At 35.9% G+C, this 21364-nt stretch overlaps 1 protein-coding gene across 2 annotated transcripts in view; it reads right to left on the bottom strand.

The window, feature by feature from the left end:
• Positions 1-1801: 1801 nt before the first annotated feature.
• CERKL (CERK like autophagy regulator) overlaps positions 1802-21364 on the bottom strand; it is a 54729-nt gene continuing 35166 nt past the window's right edge. For both annotated transcript variants that reach the window (XM_075756503.1, XM_075756504.1), the window contains exons 4-13: positions 19391-19454; positions 15763-15905; positions 9762-9836; positions 8120-8297; positions 7771-7839; positions 7410-7438; positions 7217-7325; positions 4145-4241; positions 2716-2891; positions 1802-1940 (exon numbers count right to left, since the gene is read on the bottom strand). In XM_075756503.1, the coding sequence (XP_075612618.1) occupies positions 1859-1940; positions 2716-2891; positions 4145-4241; positions 7217-7325; positions 7410-7438; positions 7771-7839; positions 8120-8297; positions 9762-9836; positions 15763-15905; positions 19391-19454 (1022 nt within the window). In that variant the 3' untranslated portion in view covers positions 1802-1858. The remainder of the gene's footprint in view (positions 1941-2715; positions 2892-4144; positions 4242-7216; positions 7326-7409; positions 7439-7770; positions 7840-8119; positions 8298-9761; positions 9837-15762; positions 15906-19390; positions 19455-21364) is intronic.

The following is a 21364-nucleotide window of genomic DNA, read 5'->3' as shown; positions in this document are numbered from 1 at the left end:
AAAAGAACCCCAACAAGTTAAGCACATGGATGCTATTTCTTCTGCAAGTTCAATTATTTTGTTAATTTTCAGTTATGTAATAAAACAGTTAAATCTACAAAATGTAGCTGGAATCTCCTTCTTAGAGAACTTTAAGAAGTTCAGTTTGAATTGTTTTAATATGTTAAAAATACTTAATGCGATATAGTATCAGTTATAGTAATTTAACTGGCGACTACTCACTGTGACTCAGACAACAGGTATAAACTGAAATGAGAGGGTCCAACAGGACGTAAAGAAAAACATTTTCCTCACGAGGCCAGCCAGGCATCGGACAGGGGTGCAGAGAGGTTGTGTCGTCTCCATCCTTGGAGGTTTCAAGGCCGGATTGGATGAAGCGCCGAGTGACCAGATCTGATCTCGTGGCTGGCCCTGCTCTGAGCAGGAGGTTGGGCTAGAGCCCAGCTGGGGCCCGTTCCAGCCCCAAGTATGCTGTGACTCTGATCCTGCTCTGCAGCCACTAACTCCAGTGCAAAGAGCAGAACTACCTACAAGGTTCCTATAATAATTGCCCATGAAGCAGGCGTTTGATTGTCTAGGAATTTGGCCTTTACTGCTGGCCAGCTTTGACTGCAGAAACTGCGTGAGATTTTCAACAAGTAACGGCTTCTCCTCAGGAGACAAATAATCACCTGCGGTACTTTAGGGGCAGTACTTTGTCCTGCGTATTTATTGCAGGTAAGAATTTTTGGCAAGCGGTATTTAGAATCAAATAAAATATGGTAGGTATAGATCCCATGTAAAGGCTTAGGGCCTTGATTTAACAAAATCTTAAAAGTTCTGCATTTCACATTCTACTCGACTGCCTACTGAAGGAAGAACTTAAAGCACTTCATTCTAGCTATGAGAGAATGCAGCTTTCTTACTGTTATTTGTCAGCCGCCTTCCAAACGATTCATAGCGAAGCGAACAGGAAAATGTTCATTATCCTTGTAGTCCTGCAGACAGACAAACTTGTCGGTCTGCTACTTATCATGTCAAAGCAAGCCAGTTTCCAGAAAGAATATAGTCTTAATTTGCTGTCTTCTCAAATAATTGTATTAAATATTTAATAAGTTACAAACAAAAAACCCAAACACTCATAAAAATAAGGAAGTTATAAAAATTTAAGTCAACTCTAAGTTATTTATCATAACTTTATTCTCAGCAACAACAAAACCTATGCTGAATATCGTTTCAGTTCTAGGATAGATAAAATATTTTTAAATACTTATTTTGTACAAAGAGTAGTCTTTAAAATACATTTCAACTAAAAAAGAGCTGTGTAAGACATCAGCATATTCTATATCACTGTTTGACTAGAAACAATTTGAAAGCAAATACATTAAGGCAACATTAAACATGATACTAGAAATGGAAGTACTTGATTAAAAAAAATAAAATCTGTATTTTGCACCATTCTTCAGCATGAGGTGGTACCATACCTCCACTCACCAGGTCTATTTGAAATGAGTTACCTGACAACATGGATAGCAGCAGCACACTTAAAAGTATCTCATACTGTATTTATTGCAAAAGCTAGAATAATTTTAAAAAAAAATTTCTTCTGACAGACACTTCTCAAACCCCAAATTTATAAGAGACCAATATAATCAGTTTTCATTTTTTCTTGCTAAGCCTAACAGTTTCTTCACACTTAAATATAACCTAATAAAAATATATAACCTGATAAGAATTTAAAACCAGAAATATTACAAACGTCCCCGTTCAGCTTCTGCTACAACAACCGAATTCAGTGAGTGAAAGACTGGGACCTTGGAAAGCTGTCCATAGAGGTGAAAAAAGGATTCTTTAAAGCAGAACTGGCAGCATGTCCCTTCTATATGCAATTGCATGTTGCTTGGGAGCTCTCCAGGTCATCAGTGTTCACACCATAGAGATTAATAAGTTGAGGATGCACCCTGTGAAGTGAGGAAGTCAAACTTTATCAATTTCATTAAGTCTTGCAATGAGGGGTGTGGGGTGTGTGTTAGAACAAATATGTATGAAGTGCTATATTGAATAAAATCAAGTGAATTACATTTTGACACTTCCTATACAGTCATCTTTAGAAGTATATATTATATATCCTATAACATGATCTGTCTTTTAACATATCAGACTGTTACTCTGAGCTCTGTGCCTTTGACTAATCCTGTGTGCATCACAGAAGAATGAGCCATCACCCATTTAATTCCACTGATAATCCTCCCATTTCCCTGTGCATTCACAGTCTCTTTCTTTGATCCTACATAAGGAGACTATTCTCAAGCAGTGCTAAGTTTCTCACAATTGAACAACTACAGGTTTTTATTAAGGTTACACACACTGATTTTTTGGGAATCCTTATCCCATAAGGAGCTCCTCCCAGAGTCACAGACCTTTCTATGCTTCTGTTCTCCTCTAAGAAACAGAAAGGTAAAGTAAGAGGCAGAAAGAAGTGCTGGAATGGAGCTGGAAGCTGACGAAGCTGCAGAAAGGAAATGCCAAGTGGGTCATAACGAACCTTCCAAAGATGGGCACAAGGCAACAGGGCAGAGGCTGAAACAGTGCCAAAGGAGCCAGACTGTGCAGCACACAAAAGGATTGTTCTTGCAGTATTTAAAACACCCAGTTTTGGTGTCATCTGTGTTACATACACTTGAGATTATGGTACTAATCTGTTACAGCTATACAGTCCATAAATGTAGTACTTACCGAACATGAACTTCTGATGCTTCTTCCATTAAGTCTCCATCTATATTCCAAGGGTAATTTCCTTCCGCAGAAGCAGCATTCAAATATGTATTTTCCTTGGCATCAAGCCCACTTTTAAGCCTTGGTTGTACTTTTACTTCTTGAACTGTGTAGGTCTCAACAAAGGGAAAATTGAACTAAACCAAACACAGATACATATTAAATGAAGATGAAAGATACCGGTGGTAGCTTAGCAACAAACTGGATTACTTGAAATTAAAAAGCTTGCTTTATTTTTTTTTTTTGTCTTAAGTAAGTGAGAACACTTAACTCTAGCTTTGACCACATCAGGCATTATATATTCCAGCTAGCATTTACAGATTAACAAGCTTTTATCCTAAATAGTGCCTCAGAAAAAATGGTAGTGTTCCATTTGCATTCCCGTATCGGACTTGCTCAATTTACAGGTGAGGTGGTATATACTGCACAGACCAAAATGGCACGTGCTTTCAGAGTATGTGAAAATCCAAGCAGACTTTTTCCTGAGCTCTGTTCACCATTACCAGTAATCCTGTCCTAAACAAGGCTAGTTAGAATTCCAGTAAATGGTGATCTTAAGTTTAAAGGAGGGTCCACATCTCCTTGTCTAATTTCGAACTATAAAGGTAAAGAGAAAAGCAAAGCCTTCCTCCAAAAGCATAACTGGAAAGCATAAACTATTTCCTAAATGCAGCTGTTAGTGCTGTCACATGGAATTGTCATCCACATGGAATTGCCTCCCCCCAAAACCCTCTGACTGTTGAACAGTTATCTAATTCAAATCTAAACCTTCTTGTAAAAGTGATTTCACATAATCCTGAAACATTTGAACGAGTACCAGTACACTTAGGCTATGCACCGGGTATTTAGGCCAGCAATAAGGCACTGTGTTTCGATGCTTCATTTTTCTCTTCAAAGACGGAATAATGACCACAATTTTGAAATGCAATTCTGCAAACATTCATAACTAGATGGAATGCATACCTGCTAAAAATCAATGGTCATAGTCCACTGCTACCAGCATAGCATACACTGATCTCCTGAAATTATGGACTTTACCTATTTCGTACAAAGAGTTGCATGATGCCCCCCCAGTCTGCATTCTTGATCTCTGTACTACACAAAATTTAAATACAGCATGTATTTCCTTTATTGTGATGAAAGGGTTTTACACCCGTAAAACTATGGTACAACACAAATACAATTTAAACCACAACAGATGGGCTGAAATAGGCTAATCGGTATTAGTCTAGTGATTTAAAAGAAAAAAAAAATCAGATAAAAAGGGGGCTAATGTATTCTGACAGGAAGCTAAGTCTCCTTATGAGGATGCTAACATTAACTCTTGCAGTATGTCTACCTTCATGATGAACTGTTCTTTCTATAATCACCAGAAAGAAATTAACAGTACCTGATTTTTTATGCTGGTGTATCTTTTCAGATGTTTTATAAACTCTGTTCGAGAAGTGTTTTGTACAACAATAAGAGCCATGCTTCCATTATTCAACCTGAAAAAGCAGACCAATTTAGTTTCCACAAGAAAATTCATTAATTTGGAAGTTTAACTGGCTCTTCAAAATAGATTAATAGAATAGTCTCAATGTTTTTTTTAAATCTTTTTGCCAATCCTCCTTCTCTCCAATCAATATAAAGTATGAAATTTAGGTTATTTAGCATTGATATAACACACACTGTAATAATAAAATTGTACTCCCCTATCAATATCCATAATGTATTGACCATAATACATATAATTTAAAAAACCTCTGCTTTTCTACTTAACAGATGATTTTTAAATATTGGGGATGACAAATTTATCTTCTTGCTTTTCTCTCCAGCAAAGTATAATGATTACCATAAATGTCGTGAGGCAGAGCTTTGCCAAGAAGCCATTCCCATGATGCATGCAAGCACATCCCCATCATATAACCCAGTGCAGATGGGTTCCTTCATCTCCTCCATTAACACTCATGCTGCCCTAACAAAGATCCTGATATTGCGCTATGCCATTATTCTTTCAGCAATTCTCAGTACAGTTCTGCTTACACATTTCACAAAGCACATAAAAGTTAAAAACTGAAGGGAATTTTGTACAAGATAAACCAGTCAGATACTAGAGATTAATCAAGAAGAGACCCTGCAGTGCAGATACTCAGTGGTCCTAGGTATCCAGTCACCATTGATATTTTAGCATCTTTGAGAATTTGGGTCAGCCAGTGAGCTAGTATCAATTCACAGATTCCTTAATGCAACTGTACCTTGTCACAGAACCCAACGACCTGAATCTCAATGCAATCACGCCTAAGTCCTGTTTAAGTTATAGATACAAATCAATGTTCAAGAAGAGGATCTGAAGAACATAACAATCACTGCTGAGACTGAATTTTATATAGAGATGATGTATTTCGTATCTTCTGAATATACATGCATACATATATATATTTATTTATTTACCATGTATGCTTGGAAACTATGTTAAGAATGTTTAAAAAATATATTTCCAGCCTACCACCACAGATCTCTCCCCACTCATAGTTCTCTGGCTACTGAACAACTGCATCGGGAACGTTCTCAGATGATATAGCACAATTTAGGATGATAATTTTTCCATAAGTATTAAACAAGTCACCTGGTGTAGCATTACTTTGCTGATTTAGAAAACAGTGATAGTGAAATTGAAAAAGTTGCCTCCTTATATTTGCTGCAATAAAAGGGCACAGGAGGCTACTGGGCAATACATTCGGCACTATGGCATTTTACATTCAGAGATGAGTAAAAATTCTCATTAATTCTCTTGAAAGTCCAATTTGCAGCGAAATACACCACCTACGCTGTGAGAAACAAATGTCCCACATGGCTTGCATAGGGCAGACAGTTAAATGTATCTTGACATGTTTCTGTAAATTTAGACTAGTATAGAGTTACAAACAGCAGCCGAAGGTTTCATTCCACTTCAAATGTCTTCACATGGCAAAAACCTCTTGGAGAAAATAGGACAGAGTGAAGAAACCTAGCTGAGTTTAGCTGATGCTTCCATAATGGGTCTTGAGTCTCTAATAATAAGTAGTGCAACATTTAGATTTCCACTGTTGAAAAGCCTTACAGCCAAGTTGCTATGCACTATGAGAAACGAAGCACCTGTCAGAAGAGTCTACTCTTTCTTACCCCACTATAGCTGACTGCACACCTAAGATTACTTTTAAAAAGAGGGGGAAAAAAGGCTGTCCTTATATGAAAAGATAGGGGGATCTACTGAGCAACTACACTGTATGAGAAACAGGCTCCTTCAAACCTGCAATAATTGCATGGAGTTCTCATAAAATTCCCTGTCACTGAGAAACAAGTGCCAGAACAGATGGAAAGAGAAGGCAAAGCTAAAAAAGACTAATTTCTTCAATTCTTGTCAGAATCTTTCTACTGACTGGTATGTAACACACTAAAGGCTGAAGAGTAAGTTCCTGAGGGGACAGTATCAGGGCACTATCTTGAGTTGTATGAGGCTTAGCAGGACCTCTGTAGCAAAGAAAACTTCTCAATAAGAGTTTCATCAAAAACATTTGTTTCTATATTGTTTCCAAGAAGTCAGATTCTACCAGATCCACCAGGAACTTGAAGAAAAATACCTGATCAATTCTAAGGCACATCTATTTTCACCTAATAATAATCAAATTAAACAAAACAGATTCATTCCATAAACTTCCCTGAGTGTTGGGGTTTTTTAATAGACACTCACACATATATATGAGTTTCTGCATTCTTTTTTGAGGGAGCATGTTGCATTTCATGTACAACTACAAAGTTTGTACTTGCTACTCTGCTTAATCCTCAACTGGATACATCAAGTATAAATATCTATGACCTGATAACCGTTTTGACCACAACAAAGCATGCTCTCAACAAGGAGCTAAAGGCAAAATGAGTCAATGTCAACAACCAGATTACATACTCATTTGTTTTCCAAAACCCTATATGCATAAACTGTAATTCCCAAGGTCAGGAAAACAAACAAAAAACCCCAATCCAACTAAACAAAAACAACAACAAAAGACAGAAGTGTGAATTTCAGTTCTTCATGACAGGAGAAAGATTCATACTTCATTTTTGCTGGCAGTAAAGCAGAAGATGAGGAGCACCTTTATATTTGAAAACATAAAATAAAATCCAAGAACGAAGTTTCTACATATAGCCAAATCCTATGACAGATGACTGCTGAATGACTACTACTTAAGTCAGACTTGCCAACTAATTTAATCACAGCAATTATCCACTCATTATTCTAGTTAGACTGCTTGACCTTATTTGGCTGATCCAAAAACTGATTACAATTCCTGGGATTATCAAGTCTGCTGCAGTCCATGCTCCCTCCCCCATTCCAGGGGGACCAGACTACCTAAACACAGGCTCGTATTCTCGGAAAAGCCAAGGTCTTAAGGTAAGATGTCAGAATTTATAGACATGACTAATTCGTTAAACCCCTACTGACCTCGTATTAGGTGCCAAGCCTCTTGGTGCCATTGAACACAGACAAGGGATTGCCATAATGCTGACATTCAGGAAGTGACCCTGAATTTTGTGCCATTGATCCTTGCTACCTAAATAGAACAGAGTAATTCTATATTACTCCAGCTTAACAAGCCACAGTTCACTTTTAAATAATCATAAAAGGAAAAACTCACTCTTTTTTTTAATTTTCTCCTTCTTCTTTCTAAAAGGGTAGAAACACATAGGTAAAATAATTTAAAGTCACTTCAGTACATTTAAACATTTTTAGAAAAAATTAAGATCTCAGTGGAAGAACAGATTAACGGAACTGAACAAACCAGTAATACTGAGCAGAAAACTGCTTTGTAACAAAATTCTCTATAGTCTACAGGGAAGATTTTACAAAGTCTACAAGTCTGCAGTTGTCAAAATAAATCTTTTTAAAGATTGTTTTACCTGATGATCAAATTTGAACAAATTTAAGAATTTATACATTTTTATTGTCAAAGACACATATTTTTTAGCTTTGGAGTTGTTTGACACAGTTTTACTTACCTGTCATTCTCATGAGACTCTTCCTGTGGAATTTGTAGAGGTAGAAATGATAATTCACATTCCTCTGGCCTAGAAAAGTATTGATGTTTATTATCATGTAAACCAATATTCTGACTGCTAGACAAACTTTTATCCAAGTTAAGATGATTTAAAGCAAATGCTGAATATACAGAATTTATCTCCTCTTTAACTTGTAAGAGGGATATACATCACATCTGAGTCAAATCTGTCTGCAGTTAAGAAGTTAAGATAGCTAAATCACTGGTGTCTATATTTTTACCACATTTATTATTGGATTTTCTTCAAGAAAGTAAGAAATACTAGAAAAATATAACAGTTCATGGCATACTTGAGATCTGCCAGTGTTTTGATAAAAGCAAAATCCTTCCGCTGATTGGAGGGCATCCAACGGTGTTTTTCGGCCAAAGCTAGAGTCCTTGCACCAAAACCAAACATAGCTGAGAACCCAAACCGCAAAAGCTTGCTGGCAGTACTGAAAGTACAGACATCTACTGGTTGAATATGTCCTAAAATTTCAAAGATAAAGATCAGAAATTACAAATAACATCTGTATTTCAAATTGAATACAACTTACCATTTCCTTTTTACCTAATTTAACTGAGAGAAAAAACTCCAGACTCTTCTCTCCTTTAGAAGTCAAGTTTTATTGATTGAAACTGAAATTAATCTAGATATAATTAAGACTCTATTAAAGCAGTAATTTCAGAGAGGAACACCTAGATGCTTCAAAATATTAAAAATGTTACGGCAAAAATTCAGCGATTCTATCAGGCTGTGCAGGGAGTGACTCCTAATTCTATTCAAATTTTCAAAACTCAGCATCAAAGAAAATGCAATATTGCTACATAAATATTTCCAACCACTCCACCAAATGTTTGCAATGGTTTACAACCATTGTACTGTACACTGTACCGGAGGAGTTACAGGAACTCTTAAATATAGGTTTTAAATATATTTATGTTTACAGTTATAGAATTTAGACATCTAATTCTGTTCCAGGAGGGGTATATACATTTTTTTATGTAATAGAACCTTGGTGGTTTCCATTAGATTGAGCATCTCTGATTTAAAAATACAGTTTTAGATTTTGCATGTAAAGGCTTGTATATTAATATCTAAGAAACAGAGCAAAGTCTCTTCCACTGCTGCTTGCAGTCTAGAAAAGATACTCAGAGTGGAACTATCTCCCCTTTTATTCTCTTTTTTATTTAATAAAAAGCATCCTAAAGAAAAATTGCTTTGACAGGAATATTAACATTGCCCAACTAAGTATTTGCTGTTTGCTAACACTTGAAAATAAGGTTTGCACTGGCAACCTAGTTTTTTCCTTCAGCATAACTACATTTTCACATTCAAAAACCTATTGTGCAGACTGAATGGCAAGTGATACAGTTTTTCCTACTAATAAAGCTTTCTTAAAGAAACTGTTAGTGTTTAAAAGACATGTACACAGAGATAAAGACATGAATGATACTTTCTCAGAAAAATGACAATACTTCCCTGAAAAGTCTAATTCTAACCACTTTGTCAAGCTGACAGTATTGAATATTTTCCTATTGTCTTCAGCAGGTATATTAAATTAAAATAATCAAGTGATTAATGCAACCAATCATTGCATAACAACACACAGAGTAACACTGTTCACACAATCAAGTCTGGGAAAGGTTACTTTTTGCTTTAAAAGAACATCAGTAATAGGGCATGAATGCCAAAATCAGGCATTATTCCATGGCAGAATTTAGGTACCAGAAGATGAGGTCCGCAACCTTTGCTACTAAACTGTACTCAAAGAATCATAACCTTTCCAATACGTTATAAATGAGGATAGAATCATTTGGGTTTTAAAGTCTCACAATATAGTTTACAGTGATATAGCATAATGGCATGTCTTTATTAAACAACTGGTTATGGCAAACGTCTAAATGTTGCTTCATTATTTCAAATCTGAAAACATCTGTAAAAACATTTACCCATTATAATGTGCAATGCTGCAGTCACTGCATGCTTAATACCATAGAGAGTGTGGGCCAAAATATTAGTAGTACCTGTAAAAGTGAACACAAACTATTGTAAAAATAAGACAGATACAGAATAACAAGAAAAAAAGAATCCACAACTTTTATTTGAATGAAGAAACTGAGACATTTACTGCATTTTCAAAAAAAGAATGCCCCTCTCCCCAATTATTTCGTCTTGGTAACAGCAGAAATGCTGAATAGTACAAATTAAAACTTCTAGACATTCTATAAAATCCTCTCTGCAAATTCATTCAGAAGTGTCATAAAAACCAAGGAGGGGGGGAAGGGGAAGCTTTGCAAAAATTGCCTGGTTTGGGGTTTTTTTTTAACCCATCTCCCTAAAAATCACTACTTCTGTACCTAAGCGCTGTACTGAAGAACTGTACAAGAAGGCAGATTATCTAATAAGATATATTTGGGAAATATTTTTAAGTTAGAAAAAATAATACAATACCCAGCCAGTGTAAAACTGTTATACTACTAGCCACTGGATAGAAGAGATTCATTTATTTTAAGACAAGGGGAAGAGCAGTAAATCAGGTGGTAAATAGAAAAAAAAAAAAAAAAGTCAAAAAGTCAAGAACTAGCAATGTCAAGATGGAGTTGGACAAGAGAGTGGAAAACTAGCTATCAGTTTGTAAGAGAAAGCAGCATGGTTCAGGAGACCCATGTTTGGTGATGATTCATGCGTCAAGTCACTTTACCTGCGTAAGAAATGTGGATATACATGTAAATTTTGTCCTTTTCATTTAATGTGTACACACTCTGTATCCGTGTATCAGTTGACTTTTAAACGGCAATTTATTTTAAAAATCCTGAACAATTGTGTCTTTCGTAAATGGGTACAGGTTTAATAGAATTTCAGGTTGCTTTTTCTCATTGATCACATTCCTGGCATTTCTTAGCCAAGCAGTAGGGCCATGGGATTCACTTCTGCACGTATAAAGAATCAGGGTCTGCCACCAAGCAAGCAGAATATTCACCTTCTTCATATCACTGATTAAGAGATGAATAATTCAACAACAGATTAATTAAAATAACAAAAATTACAAAAGAACAATTTAGAACCTAATATTCCATAAAGGAATAAGTTCGGTTAGATCTTCAAATCATTTTCTTGTTGCTTGAATTATTTAATATATTGCAGCAGCAGTAGACAATTCTGGATGCTAAATTTGCCTTAAGTTTTATGGAAGCATTTAACCTTGTCTTTCAGAAGTGAGGGAGAGAAGAGAGGAAAGGGAATGACTATCACATTTCAAGCAAAAGGCACTCAATATTTAAATAAGCCCTTTAAAAGCATCATGTACCAGACTGAAAAATTATGCTCATCCCAAAACTCTGCAATCTTTGATGTCACATTAATGGAATTAAAACAACAACTAAATTTGGAAAGACTGATGTACATACTGACGAAGCTCTAAAGGCATCTTTTCATTCTTATTCAGGAGTATATGCTTCAATTTTTTTCCAATAATTTATCTGAATAAGAATTTGTAAAATAACTGGAAGTTTTATCTCAGTATCACACAGAGCACCTGTTATGTCCTTACAGCACCTTAGTCTCTGGCAGTAATTCAGAATACTCAGAACCTCATAGAAAGCCTTCATAACATCAGAGAAAGGAGCTCTGAGTAAGGCTCCCAGGGTTCCTACTATATGAAAGAAGTGAGGTGCATCTATTAAGAGAACTAATACAAAACATTCCTTTAAGTTTACATCTCCAGTGGTGGAAATCAGGTTATGTACAGTTTTATTCTTTAAACAATTAAAAAGAGTAATTTCATTCACATGTCTGAGAATTTTACAGGTGACTATAAATTACTTTCTCCTTTTCCTAAAAAAAGTAATGTTTAAATAAATGCAGCGAATTGGGATTACGAAGTACTTTGAAAGAATAAACTGACAACTTCAAAAGCTAAACGCAAGTCTTTGCTTTTTTCTCCCAAAAGAAAGTCTCTCTACATACACTATCAGGAAGTCCAGTTTATTAAGCATATTACAATTTCAATCATTTATATCCAATAACTTATATCCAACGACTCACTCAAAGTAATTTGAACTTCCCTTTCTGTACAATATGCATAAAAAAAGAAAGGGCAAACATGTAGCTCTAGATACCATTTACTATGCAAAATAGTGAGGTTTTCAATTCAGTGAACATAAAATACAGTTCTATAAGGAAAATTCAGTGACAAAAAATTAGATTTGACCTAAAAAAGCAATTCTTCACAGAATAATACAATTATATGCCCAACACCATTTCATGTTTGAATGACCTATGACATTTAACCTCTAGATTCAACTAATTTTGCTTAGCCAGTGAAGCTAGCTAGAGAAGTAGCTCAAAAATACTCAAATATTTCCTTCAAATAATTTTTTTCCAACTCTCATCAAATTTTATGGGAACCTCTTCAAAACAAAGGAAATCACACACACAAAGAGCAGATCATTACACATCATGCAAATTGTGCTTATTTCCCGTAACCTGACAACCAGGAAGTTGTTATTCTGAAAAAAATATTTTTCTTTGTCACTGAAGATCAAGCTAATAAAAGGGCAGAAAGTGGAATATACTTCTGAAGATCAGGCTTGGTATGTCTTACAACAGGGATTCCTCATTTAAGTAAATTGTAATACAGATGTAACACAGATGGCAGCAAGACAATTGACCACAGCTGAAGTCAATACCAATCTTCATACTGACTTTAATGAGAGTTAAATCTCATTCTTAGTAACAGGATAGGCACAAGTAATTGCATCCTTCTCTTAAATCTGCGGAGCTCATTAACATTTGCTGCAGTAAACAAGGCAAAACCCCACCCTTTCATGACTCCTAGGAAAATAAAACAAGTTCTGCCTGTGTTCAAAAACATAAGTAATGCATCCACCCTTCCACAAGTTGAAGATCTAGAACATGCACAGTTTTGCAGTAGCAAGTACCACTACCTTCTCTAAAAAACTCTTAATACATGCCTAACGGCATTTTGATCCCAGTAATGACTGAACGTCTCATTACCTGGGTCCTATACAAGGAGGATGCCACACACACACAAAAAATATCTTATAAACAGAAGCAAACAATGAAAGTTATCATACCAAAAAAAAAAAAAAAAAAAAGAATATAAGCTTTGCTGATTTAATTGTTTATTCAATAATAGTGAGTTTAATGCCACTATTCATCTTCCCAAGTCATTTAAACCTTTTTTCTCCCCTATGTAAAGCTCAGAATATTATTTATCAATAACAAGATGGTTCCCCTGAACACTATCATATTAGTTTAGAGACTAATAACATTCTTTGATGCTCATGAATGGGCTTGCAGCCCTCACAGATTTCTAACAGTCACATTTTTAGATCTCACTCCAACTACTCAATTTACTGTAAAAAGGTTTCCTCCATACAACTCCAGCATCTCTGTCACCAGCATTTTTTAAACAAAAACAAACAAGATTTTATTATTCAAAAAATAGAATTCTGTTCAAAATATAAGCCCATTTTCCTGACATTACAAACAACTTCCTACAATCTCTTTCCTATGAAACTTGCAAAAGCATCACAGTAAGGACAAAGTATCTGCAGGTCATGTAAAGCATGACTGATGAAGGTACCAAACAGAAATTGTAGAGAAAAAAATTGTCCTTGGAAGTGCAAGCACTTCTGCAGTACAATTAACTTAATTAACCAGACAACATGAATATTCATAAGGCTGTTAATGTCTCCCCCATCCAAACAGATAAATGTGATGTAATGACTTCCTAGTCAAGCATAGCTAAAATTCTGATGAAAACGGCACCAAAATTTTGGTTCTTTGCCTGAAATATCACACAAATTAACAGCTCCTCAGTAATATTTCATTTTCTGAATTAATTGGAAATCATGAATTTATTTAAATGAACCATTAAGGACCAAAAGGTTCACAGTCATCAGATATAGATTGTCTCTTGTTCTGTAACAACTGGATAGCTTTTTTTAATGTCCTTCCAGTTCCCCCTCCCCTTTCTCCCATTCCCCCCTCCGTACAGTTTCTTAGCAGTAGTTCCCATAGCAACAAACACTCCTGCTAATGGCCAGCAGTACAACTGCAGGCTTCCCCACATCTCATCCATTTGATTGGGACCAGAACAAGGCAGCTCAGCGGAGTATTTTAGTAAAAACACACTCCCCTCTAGACCTTTCTCTTCAGGGGGTAAACTGTTTCAAGAGCAGCTCCTTCCCATCAAATTGGCTGAAACTTCAAAATGCTGTCTTAACTACTAACAATAGAGTCTAAACCCAGATTTTAAGCCGCTCAAATAATGCTGTCCCGTAATACAGTTTCTATTCTTACTCAGCTGGAGAATCCTAATAATTTGGTTCAATGGATTTCTGGTGGGGGGAAAAATTAATTGGCCATTGAGTTCCATCTTCTTCATGTACATAAGTATGTATCATACTTATCTGGTTCCTAACTGACTACTTTTTGAAATATTAATAATATGGAAATAAAATAAGCTATAGATTATTTTTAAGAATGTATTAAGGAGTTTCTCACACGATGACTCTCTATATTGTTCCCACCCTCTTTCAACAAAGTCTATGGGACTCTGCATAACAAACCATACAGCATTCTTTTGGGTTTACAAATCTTTTTTGATCATGACTTATTTGTCTCAACCTGAAGAGACTAAGCACTAATGATAAGGCATAGTGACCTAAGCATGCCCAAACAGCATGGAGTCAAGTGCTGGAGAGATTCCATGTTAACATCATCAAAATATTCACAGCAACTGAATCGATAAGTGATGGCCCAACTGCTGTACTAAAACTCATTTGCTTCATGTCTTTGAGATTACTGTATCTTTTGCCAATACCAAGTTTTGCCAAGTTTTTTTTAACTTGAAAAAAGCTAGTGTAATCTTGCATTTTTACAAGCAACTAGTCCCTGTTTTAATGCTGCTTTTAGAAGTGCAAAACAAGTCAGAGCACTTAAAACCTGCTTGCTCAGTTCCGAAGAGACTTGTTCCTTTTTTTTGTAGAAAATTGAAAACAACAATTTGCTGTTCACCTGGTTGCAGGTATTTCTTCCTTACTAGTTAAAAACATCTGAGAAATTACATCAAGTAGTCACATCATCATCCACACCAGAGGGTGGTGTCCATACAAAAATATCCCTCCTCTTTTAAAGAGAAGTGGTTTATATACCTGTCCAGAATCAACCCTGCCTGTACTAATTAGCTAAGCCTCCCTGCCTGGCCCACGGTATACTCTGAGAAGGGCAAATACAAAAATTGGGAGGAGAAGGGACACACACACCCCCAAAACAAACACCACCACACAAAAAACCCCACACCACAAGACATTAAGTACGAGTTAATAAAGGAGCAGGAGGATTTTTCAAGAGAGATGCATACATTTTCAGGTCTGTAGAAGTAAGGGAGAGAGAAAGCAGTTTTGTGTGCACAGTTTTGTTTGGGTTTGTTTTTTTGGGCTTTTTTTAATATAATCTACAAAATGTATTCTTGGGACACCATTTAAAAATAGACCCGAAGCATGAATCCAGCTGAGAATCCTGCCAAGAAAACTGGAGAGAAGCGAAACAGCATGGCTTATATTAAGGGAATTGTAGAAAACAAGTTTTCATTTGGTATCATTTCTGGCAGCAAATAAGGGCAAAACTTGATCTTTGCATGGATCAGCTTAAAATTATTTTAGTTTTCTTCTTCCTGAGCTTCTTCCTTTAGGCAAAGAGCTCATCTGTTCCATTACTATAAATTATCATAATGATTTAAAATCTAGTCATTTGTAATCAATCTAAATCACTAATTTAGGACATTTATTCAATAGGTCCCTTAAGTAACTGAAGCTTTAGCACCAAGAACTGCCTTTTGTAGCCAAAACTGTAAAACATGCCAGAGGGACTTAAAACAGATGACTTTTACTTACAAAATATAACAGTACCTTTTAGACTCACCTGCTGGTATTACTCCAAGAGGAACCGGTGCTCTGACAGGCATTGGTACATAGTCTGTGTCTTTTCCAGCATCTATCTGGGCTTTCAGCAGTAGACCATGAGCAACCTCACTGACGGATCCATCCCCACCGACACAAACTACCCTATTACAAAACAAAAATGCTAAACGGTTCAAAATAAACTCTTCCATAGATGAGCAAACAAGTGAAAGGCAGCTATCACACACCATCTACGTAATGATATTTCAAATAGCTAAAACCCATTCCTTAGAACAAGCTAGGGCTTCACTGTCAGATCAGTGACTATTAACTAACAGAATATAAGCATCTTTATTCCTGCTTTCTGATATCTGAGTAGGAGTTAATATATTTAACAACTTACAAAATATTTCTTACCTTATCACATGTTATGCACGTGAACCGATCAGATGGAAGACTTGCATATGCTTAAGTGCCTCAGTGGAAAAGCTCTTTAGATCTTTCAGTATCGACCCACACAAGCATTCCAATGCTTCTTAATTGCCCTTATCATAACAACTCACCAAATATTACAATAAAATTAAAAATACTTGAATACAGCTAATTCCACACACTATGCAGGCAGTTGAGGGATTTAGGAAGGTATAAAACCCTAGTGCCAGCAATCCTTTGCATGAAGATACTTAATCACTCCTTCTGGAGCATGTAATTAAACTCCCACCTGCTGTGGCTATAGAGAGGAATGCATTTGTCTGTAAAAGCTCTGTTACAGCAAACGTCAGCTGGTGGGGTTTTTTCTGGTTTTGTTTATTTAAGTAACTATTAAGGTGATTCTCCAAATTAGTAATGTTTGAAAGTTACATGTTTTTAAGATAAACACATTTTAATGATGAAAACAGTAATAGTACACTCCAAGCATTTACAATATAAATGTCAGATTTACTTTAGGAAACACTTAAAATATCTTTTTTTTATCTATCTATATGAATGCAGTTGTGAAACTATGTCCAATAATTCAACTAGATAAAATTGGTAAGCTCTTTATAAGAAAATACTCATTACGTTATTAAATGTTTAAATTAAATTATCTCAGCTCCTTTAACATTTTTCTTCAGTTCCTATTATTATTTTGTAGCTATTTTTTAATTTTTAACTTTTCAGCAACGTTTTCTCTATCTAGCTAAACACTGCCCACATCAACAAAAAAAAAAGAGTATATAACAAAAGTTCAGAGCACATTTTCTTCCTGCTTGTAATTAGGACTCATCTCCTGTCTTTTGTCTTGTTTTTGGTTTAGATTGGATTATTCCTACGCTTAAAAGTTTCTGCCACAGCAGCAAAACCAGTTAATCTTTGCAGTCCGAGAAACTGTACACCTGGAAGGACTTATGTGGATTGTCTTCTGGCTATTAACACTTTTGAAAACAGATATATTTTCTTCTGATTTTGTGTTTGTTGTTATTGGAAATAGATGAAAAGTCCAAGGAGTAACATATTTTTATTAATTTAGCATTAATCATCAAGAGTTGTCTTTGTGGCACATACAGTGCCTTCCACATCTAAAAGGAGGTACAGAAGTGCTATTGTATTTTATAAATTGAACTGACAGGCTATTTAAGAATTTATAAGACTAATTCTTCAAACACTTTGGAAATTTCATTTTTGCTCATAACCTCTGATAATAAAAGCTACTTAATTTCCACATGAATGTAGCAGGTTCACCCTGGCTGAACACCAGGTGCCCACCAAAGCCACTCTATCACTCTCCTCCTTAACTGGACAGGGGACAAAAAATGTAACAAAAGGCTCATGGATTGAGATAAGGACAGGGAGAGATCATTCACCAATTACTGTCATAGGCAAAACCAGACTCAACTTAGGGAAAATTAATTTAATTTATTGCCAATCAAATCTGAGTAGAATAATGAGAAAATAAATACTAAATCTTAAAAATACCTTCCCCCCCAACCTCTGCCTTCTTCCCAGGCTTAACTTTGGTCCTGAATTCTCTACTTGCCCCTCAGTGAGGGGGGAACAGAGGTCACACATGTTGTCTCTGCTACTCCTTCCTCTTAGGAGGAGGACTCCTCACACTTTTCACCTGCTCCAGCCTGGGGTCCCTCCCACAGGAAACAGTTTTCCACGAACTTCTCCAATGTGAGTCCTTCCCACAGGCTACAGCTCTTCACAGACTGCTCCAGTGTGGGTGTCTTCCATGGGGTGCAGTCCTTCAGGAACAGACTCCAGCAGTCTCCTCTCTCTATGGGTCCACAGGTCCTGCCAGGAGCCTGCTCTAGCATGGGCTTCTCATGGGATCACAGCCTCCTTTGGTCATCCACCTGCTCCAGCATGGAGGCCTCCGTGGGCTGCAGGTGGATATCTGCTCTGGTACCCTGGTGTCTGCAGGGTTGTTCCTCACACATATTCTTACTCCTCTCTCTAGCTGCAATTGCCCTTGGTGGTGGGTTTGGTTTTTTTTCCCTCTTCTTAAATACATTATCCCAGAGGCACTACCACCATTGCTGATGGACAGCCTTGGCCAGTGGTGGGTCCATCTTGGAGCCAGCTGGCATTGGCTCTGTTGGACATTGGGGAAGCTTCTAGCAGCTTCTCACAGAAGCCACCCCTGTAGCCCTCCCAATATGAGAAAAAAACCCAACACTTAAACAGCTAACTTAGAAAGGACAGGGATCTTTTCACCTCAGAAATCCTAGCATCATACTGACTTAAGGTTATTTTCTTCCAGTTCTTCTCTTCCTACTTCCCCTTACTTCCGGCTACTGGAGAGAAGTCTTACAGGAGAAGTACTCCAGTGACTCTACCCAATGATCAAAGATGAAACAACTTGAATATGACTTAGAGTAGAAAGGGTTTGTACAAGATGATACAACCCAGGTTTTTTCTTCTCTGTCTTCATATCTGCTTCCCAGGGCAAACTGGTTCCCCAGCTAGCACCCCAAAAGGCCTTTCTTAATTGGAAAGAAGTTATCCTCAGAATCTGGAATACTTACATGCGTTTTTAGATATATTCTCTCACCCAACTCTGAGTTTCTAGCACTAATAGGAATTGATTAGACTATAAAACACTATTTAAGCCTTCTTGTATGGCTCGCTGCATATTCCAACAGAGTTGTAAGAATGCTATAAGACTTCCACAGTATGCAAAACTATTCTTATATGTCATTGAATCTTATTATTGAATGATTAATGTAAAAATACAATACCTTTAAAAATGATTGAACAAGCATTTTCACTCTTGACTTCAAGTAAGTTTGAATGATTTTTTTTTTAAATGGAAAAAACATTCACGTTACTTTTAGATAAAATGTTCTCCTTAAGAACCGTTTGAACGAATAGGGTGAAATATAAGGCACTTTTGTCATCTTTGCAAATACAGAGACTGAAGCTTTCATGAAGCATATTTAAGAAAGCTTTATGTTTATTTACCATTATTTATTAATCTAAAATACATACCTCTTTTCAGTAAGTTAAAAAAACTAAGCATCTAATGAAAACTGATTTTCTCGGGCTTAATGTATCTGTGAAACAGAATAACTCATGAAATACCTACTAGCATAGTATTGGATGGAATAGAAATAAAAACTAACATGATGAAGTTTAATGACATTCATTCTTACTAACCAACTTACCCATCAAATGCCTGGAGTTCACATTCTTTAAGTACCAAGAGAGCATGTCCTTCATACTCAGTTACTGTGGAAAATAATATTATTTAATGATCAGAATATTAGATAATTTAAAAGTTGTTTGGGTATTTTTTTATTTTTTTGCCCTTCTAACATGAGGGATACACAGTATTTCAGTTCAGATTATTTTTTTTAATCATTAAATACATTAAAAGTATGAGAAGATATGTTTCACAGTTACACTAACTAAAAGGCAAGACACGTTAAAACTCAGCTGCCAGACAAATGGCTATTATTTAGTGCATTTAAATTCAGAGAATTAGTGAAGACGTTTGTTGCATCAAAATGCAAGTTTTAGCATTGACACAGTTGGTAAACTTCAGGAAAATGTAAGCATATCCTCAGTAAAGACTGAATTATTTCAGTATCAATCAAATCTAATTGCTTTTGTGTTAGGATATGCAAATTGCTAACTCAAAAATATGAGGAGTTAAACACAGAAGTATGAAATCAAGCCAAATACCAGTGACAACAGAATATAACACACAGAGGAAGGTGGCACAAGTATACACCAGAGTTCATAGCCTCTGGAGGAAATGAATCTGTCACTCTACATTGATGTCTCTGTGTGTGCTGATACTCTGTATAGTACTGTAAATGCCAGTGAAGACAGGATAAACTGGCATACTACAGATGGCACGAAGCATCATAACTACATTTAGCATTTTCTAGGCCAGCCTTGCCAGAAGAGACAGCCCAGCTGCAGCCACCCATCAAAGATTTTTGCTGACTGACATGACACTTGCAGATGGATTTTTTGTGTAAGAATGTGCATCATTATATGCAAAATTACATTAATCTTTCATGCTTGTCTGTCCCTGGTGCTAGCATAGTTCAAGGCTTTTCTCCAGTGTTTCTAAACACTGTTAAAATTATTAGTCGTGGTGTCTAAAACAATCATTCCGTATCTGTACCTGTTATCATAGTATTTCTACAGACTATTCAAATGCTGCTTGCAAGAATTGGAAATACCTCTTTCTCGCCCATACATACACACACATACAAGAATGTGTGTATATATAGTGAGTATATATAACTTTAAAAAAAATAAAGAAAACATATTAAAAATAAAAGTGATAAATTTTCTACACTTCATATTAAACTACTGTATATCTGCATATAACTTCAAAACGTCCCAATCAGTATTAGCAAAGTTCTAGTGCTTGGTGTTCCGGAAATTCTTAATTAAATACTAGACTTATTCTGATGATACCAAAGGCAGAGAATTATAATTTTGCTACAGAAATACCTATCACTGAAATAGCTTTCAGGAATTATTTACAGAATTTACTTTCATGCAGGACCTCTTCTGGAAGATGAAAGCACAGTATTTAAGCTATTGTACTCAGTTTTGCTTTTACTGATGAGAACTATCCTTTTATCATTATCTGTAGAATGTGAAAAAAGTGACAAATAAAACTGTGCATTGTGCAAAAATGCAGAAAGGTTCAAATATCTTACCATTGCTTAACTATGAAAATCTTCCAATGAAAACATACAGTTGGTTAGCTGGTTACATGCCTTTTTAAATGAACATGACATCATTTATAAAGTTATGAGTGCAGTCTAATTAAAATGGTACGGTAAATAAGATTTTGTTTTGTAAAGGAAACATGCTCAGTGGTTTCCTAATGTAATGTATGCAAGGTATGTTTACTATTACAAAATTAATTCACTCAAAGAACAAAGACATGAAAATAAAGAGGACTCATGTCTACAGAGAAATCAATAAAAGCAGTAAAAGTGACTAGTGTTAGCCAGATTGATGAGGGTTCCATCCTCTTTGCATCTAATATCTTAAGTTTGGAAATGATATAGGAGGACTACTGCAAAGCTTAACATTTGGGATAATTCCAAGAAATTTAAAATTTCATGAGAGAATGTCAGAGATACACACCATCTCTTTTGAAACATTGT

This window comes from Balearica regulorum, chromosome 6 (genome assembly GCF_011004875.1).
Source record: "Balearica regulorum gibbericeps isolate bBalReg1 chromosome 6, bBalReg1.pri, whole genome shotgun sequence".
Classification (NCBI taxonomy): Eukaryota; Metazoa; Chordata; class Aves; order Gruiformes; family Gruidae; genus Balearica; species Balearica regulorum.
This window is presented reverse-complemented; position numbering and strand designations above follow the sequence as displayed.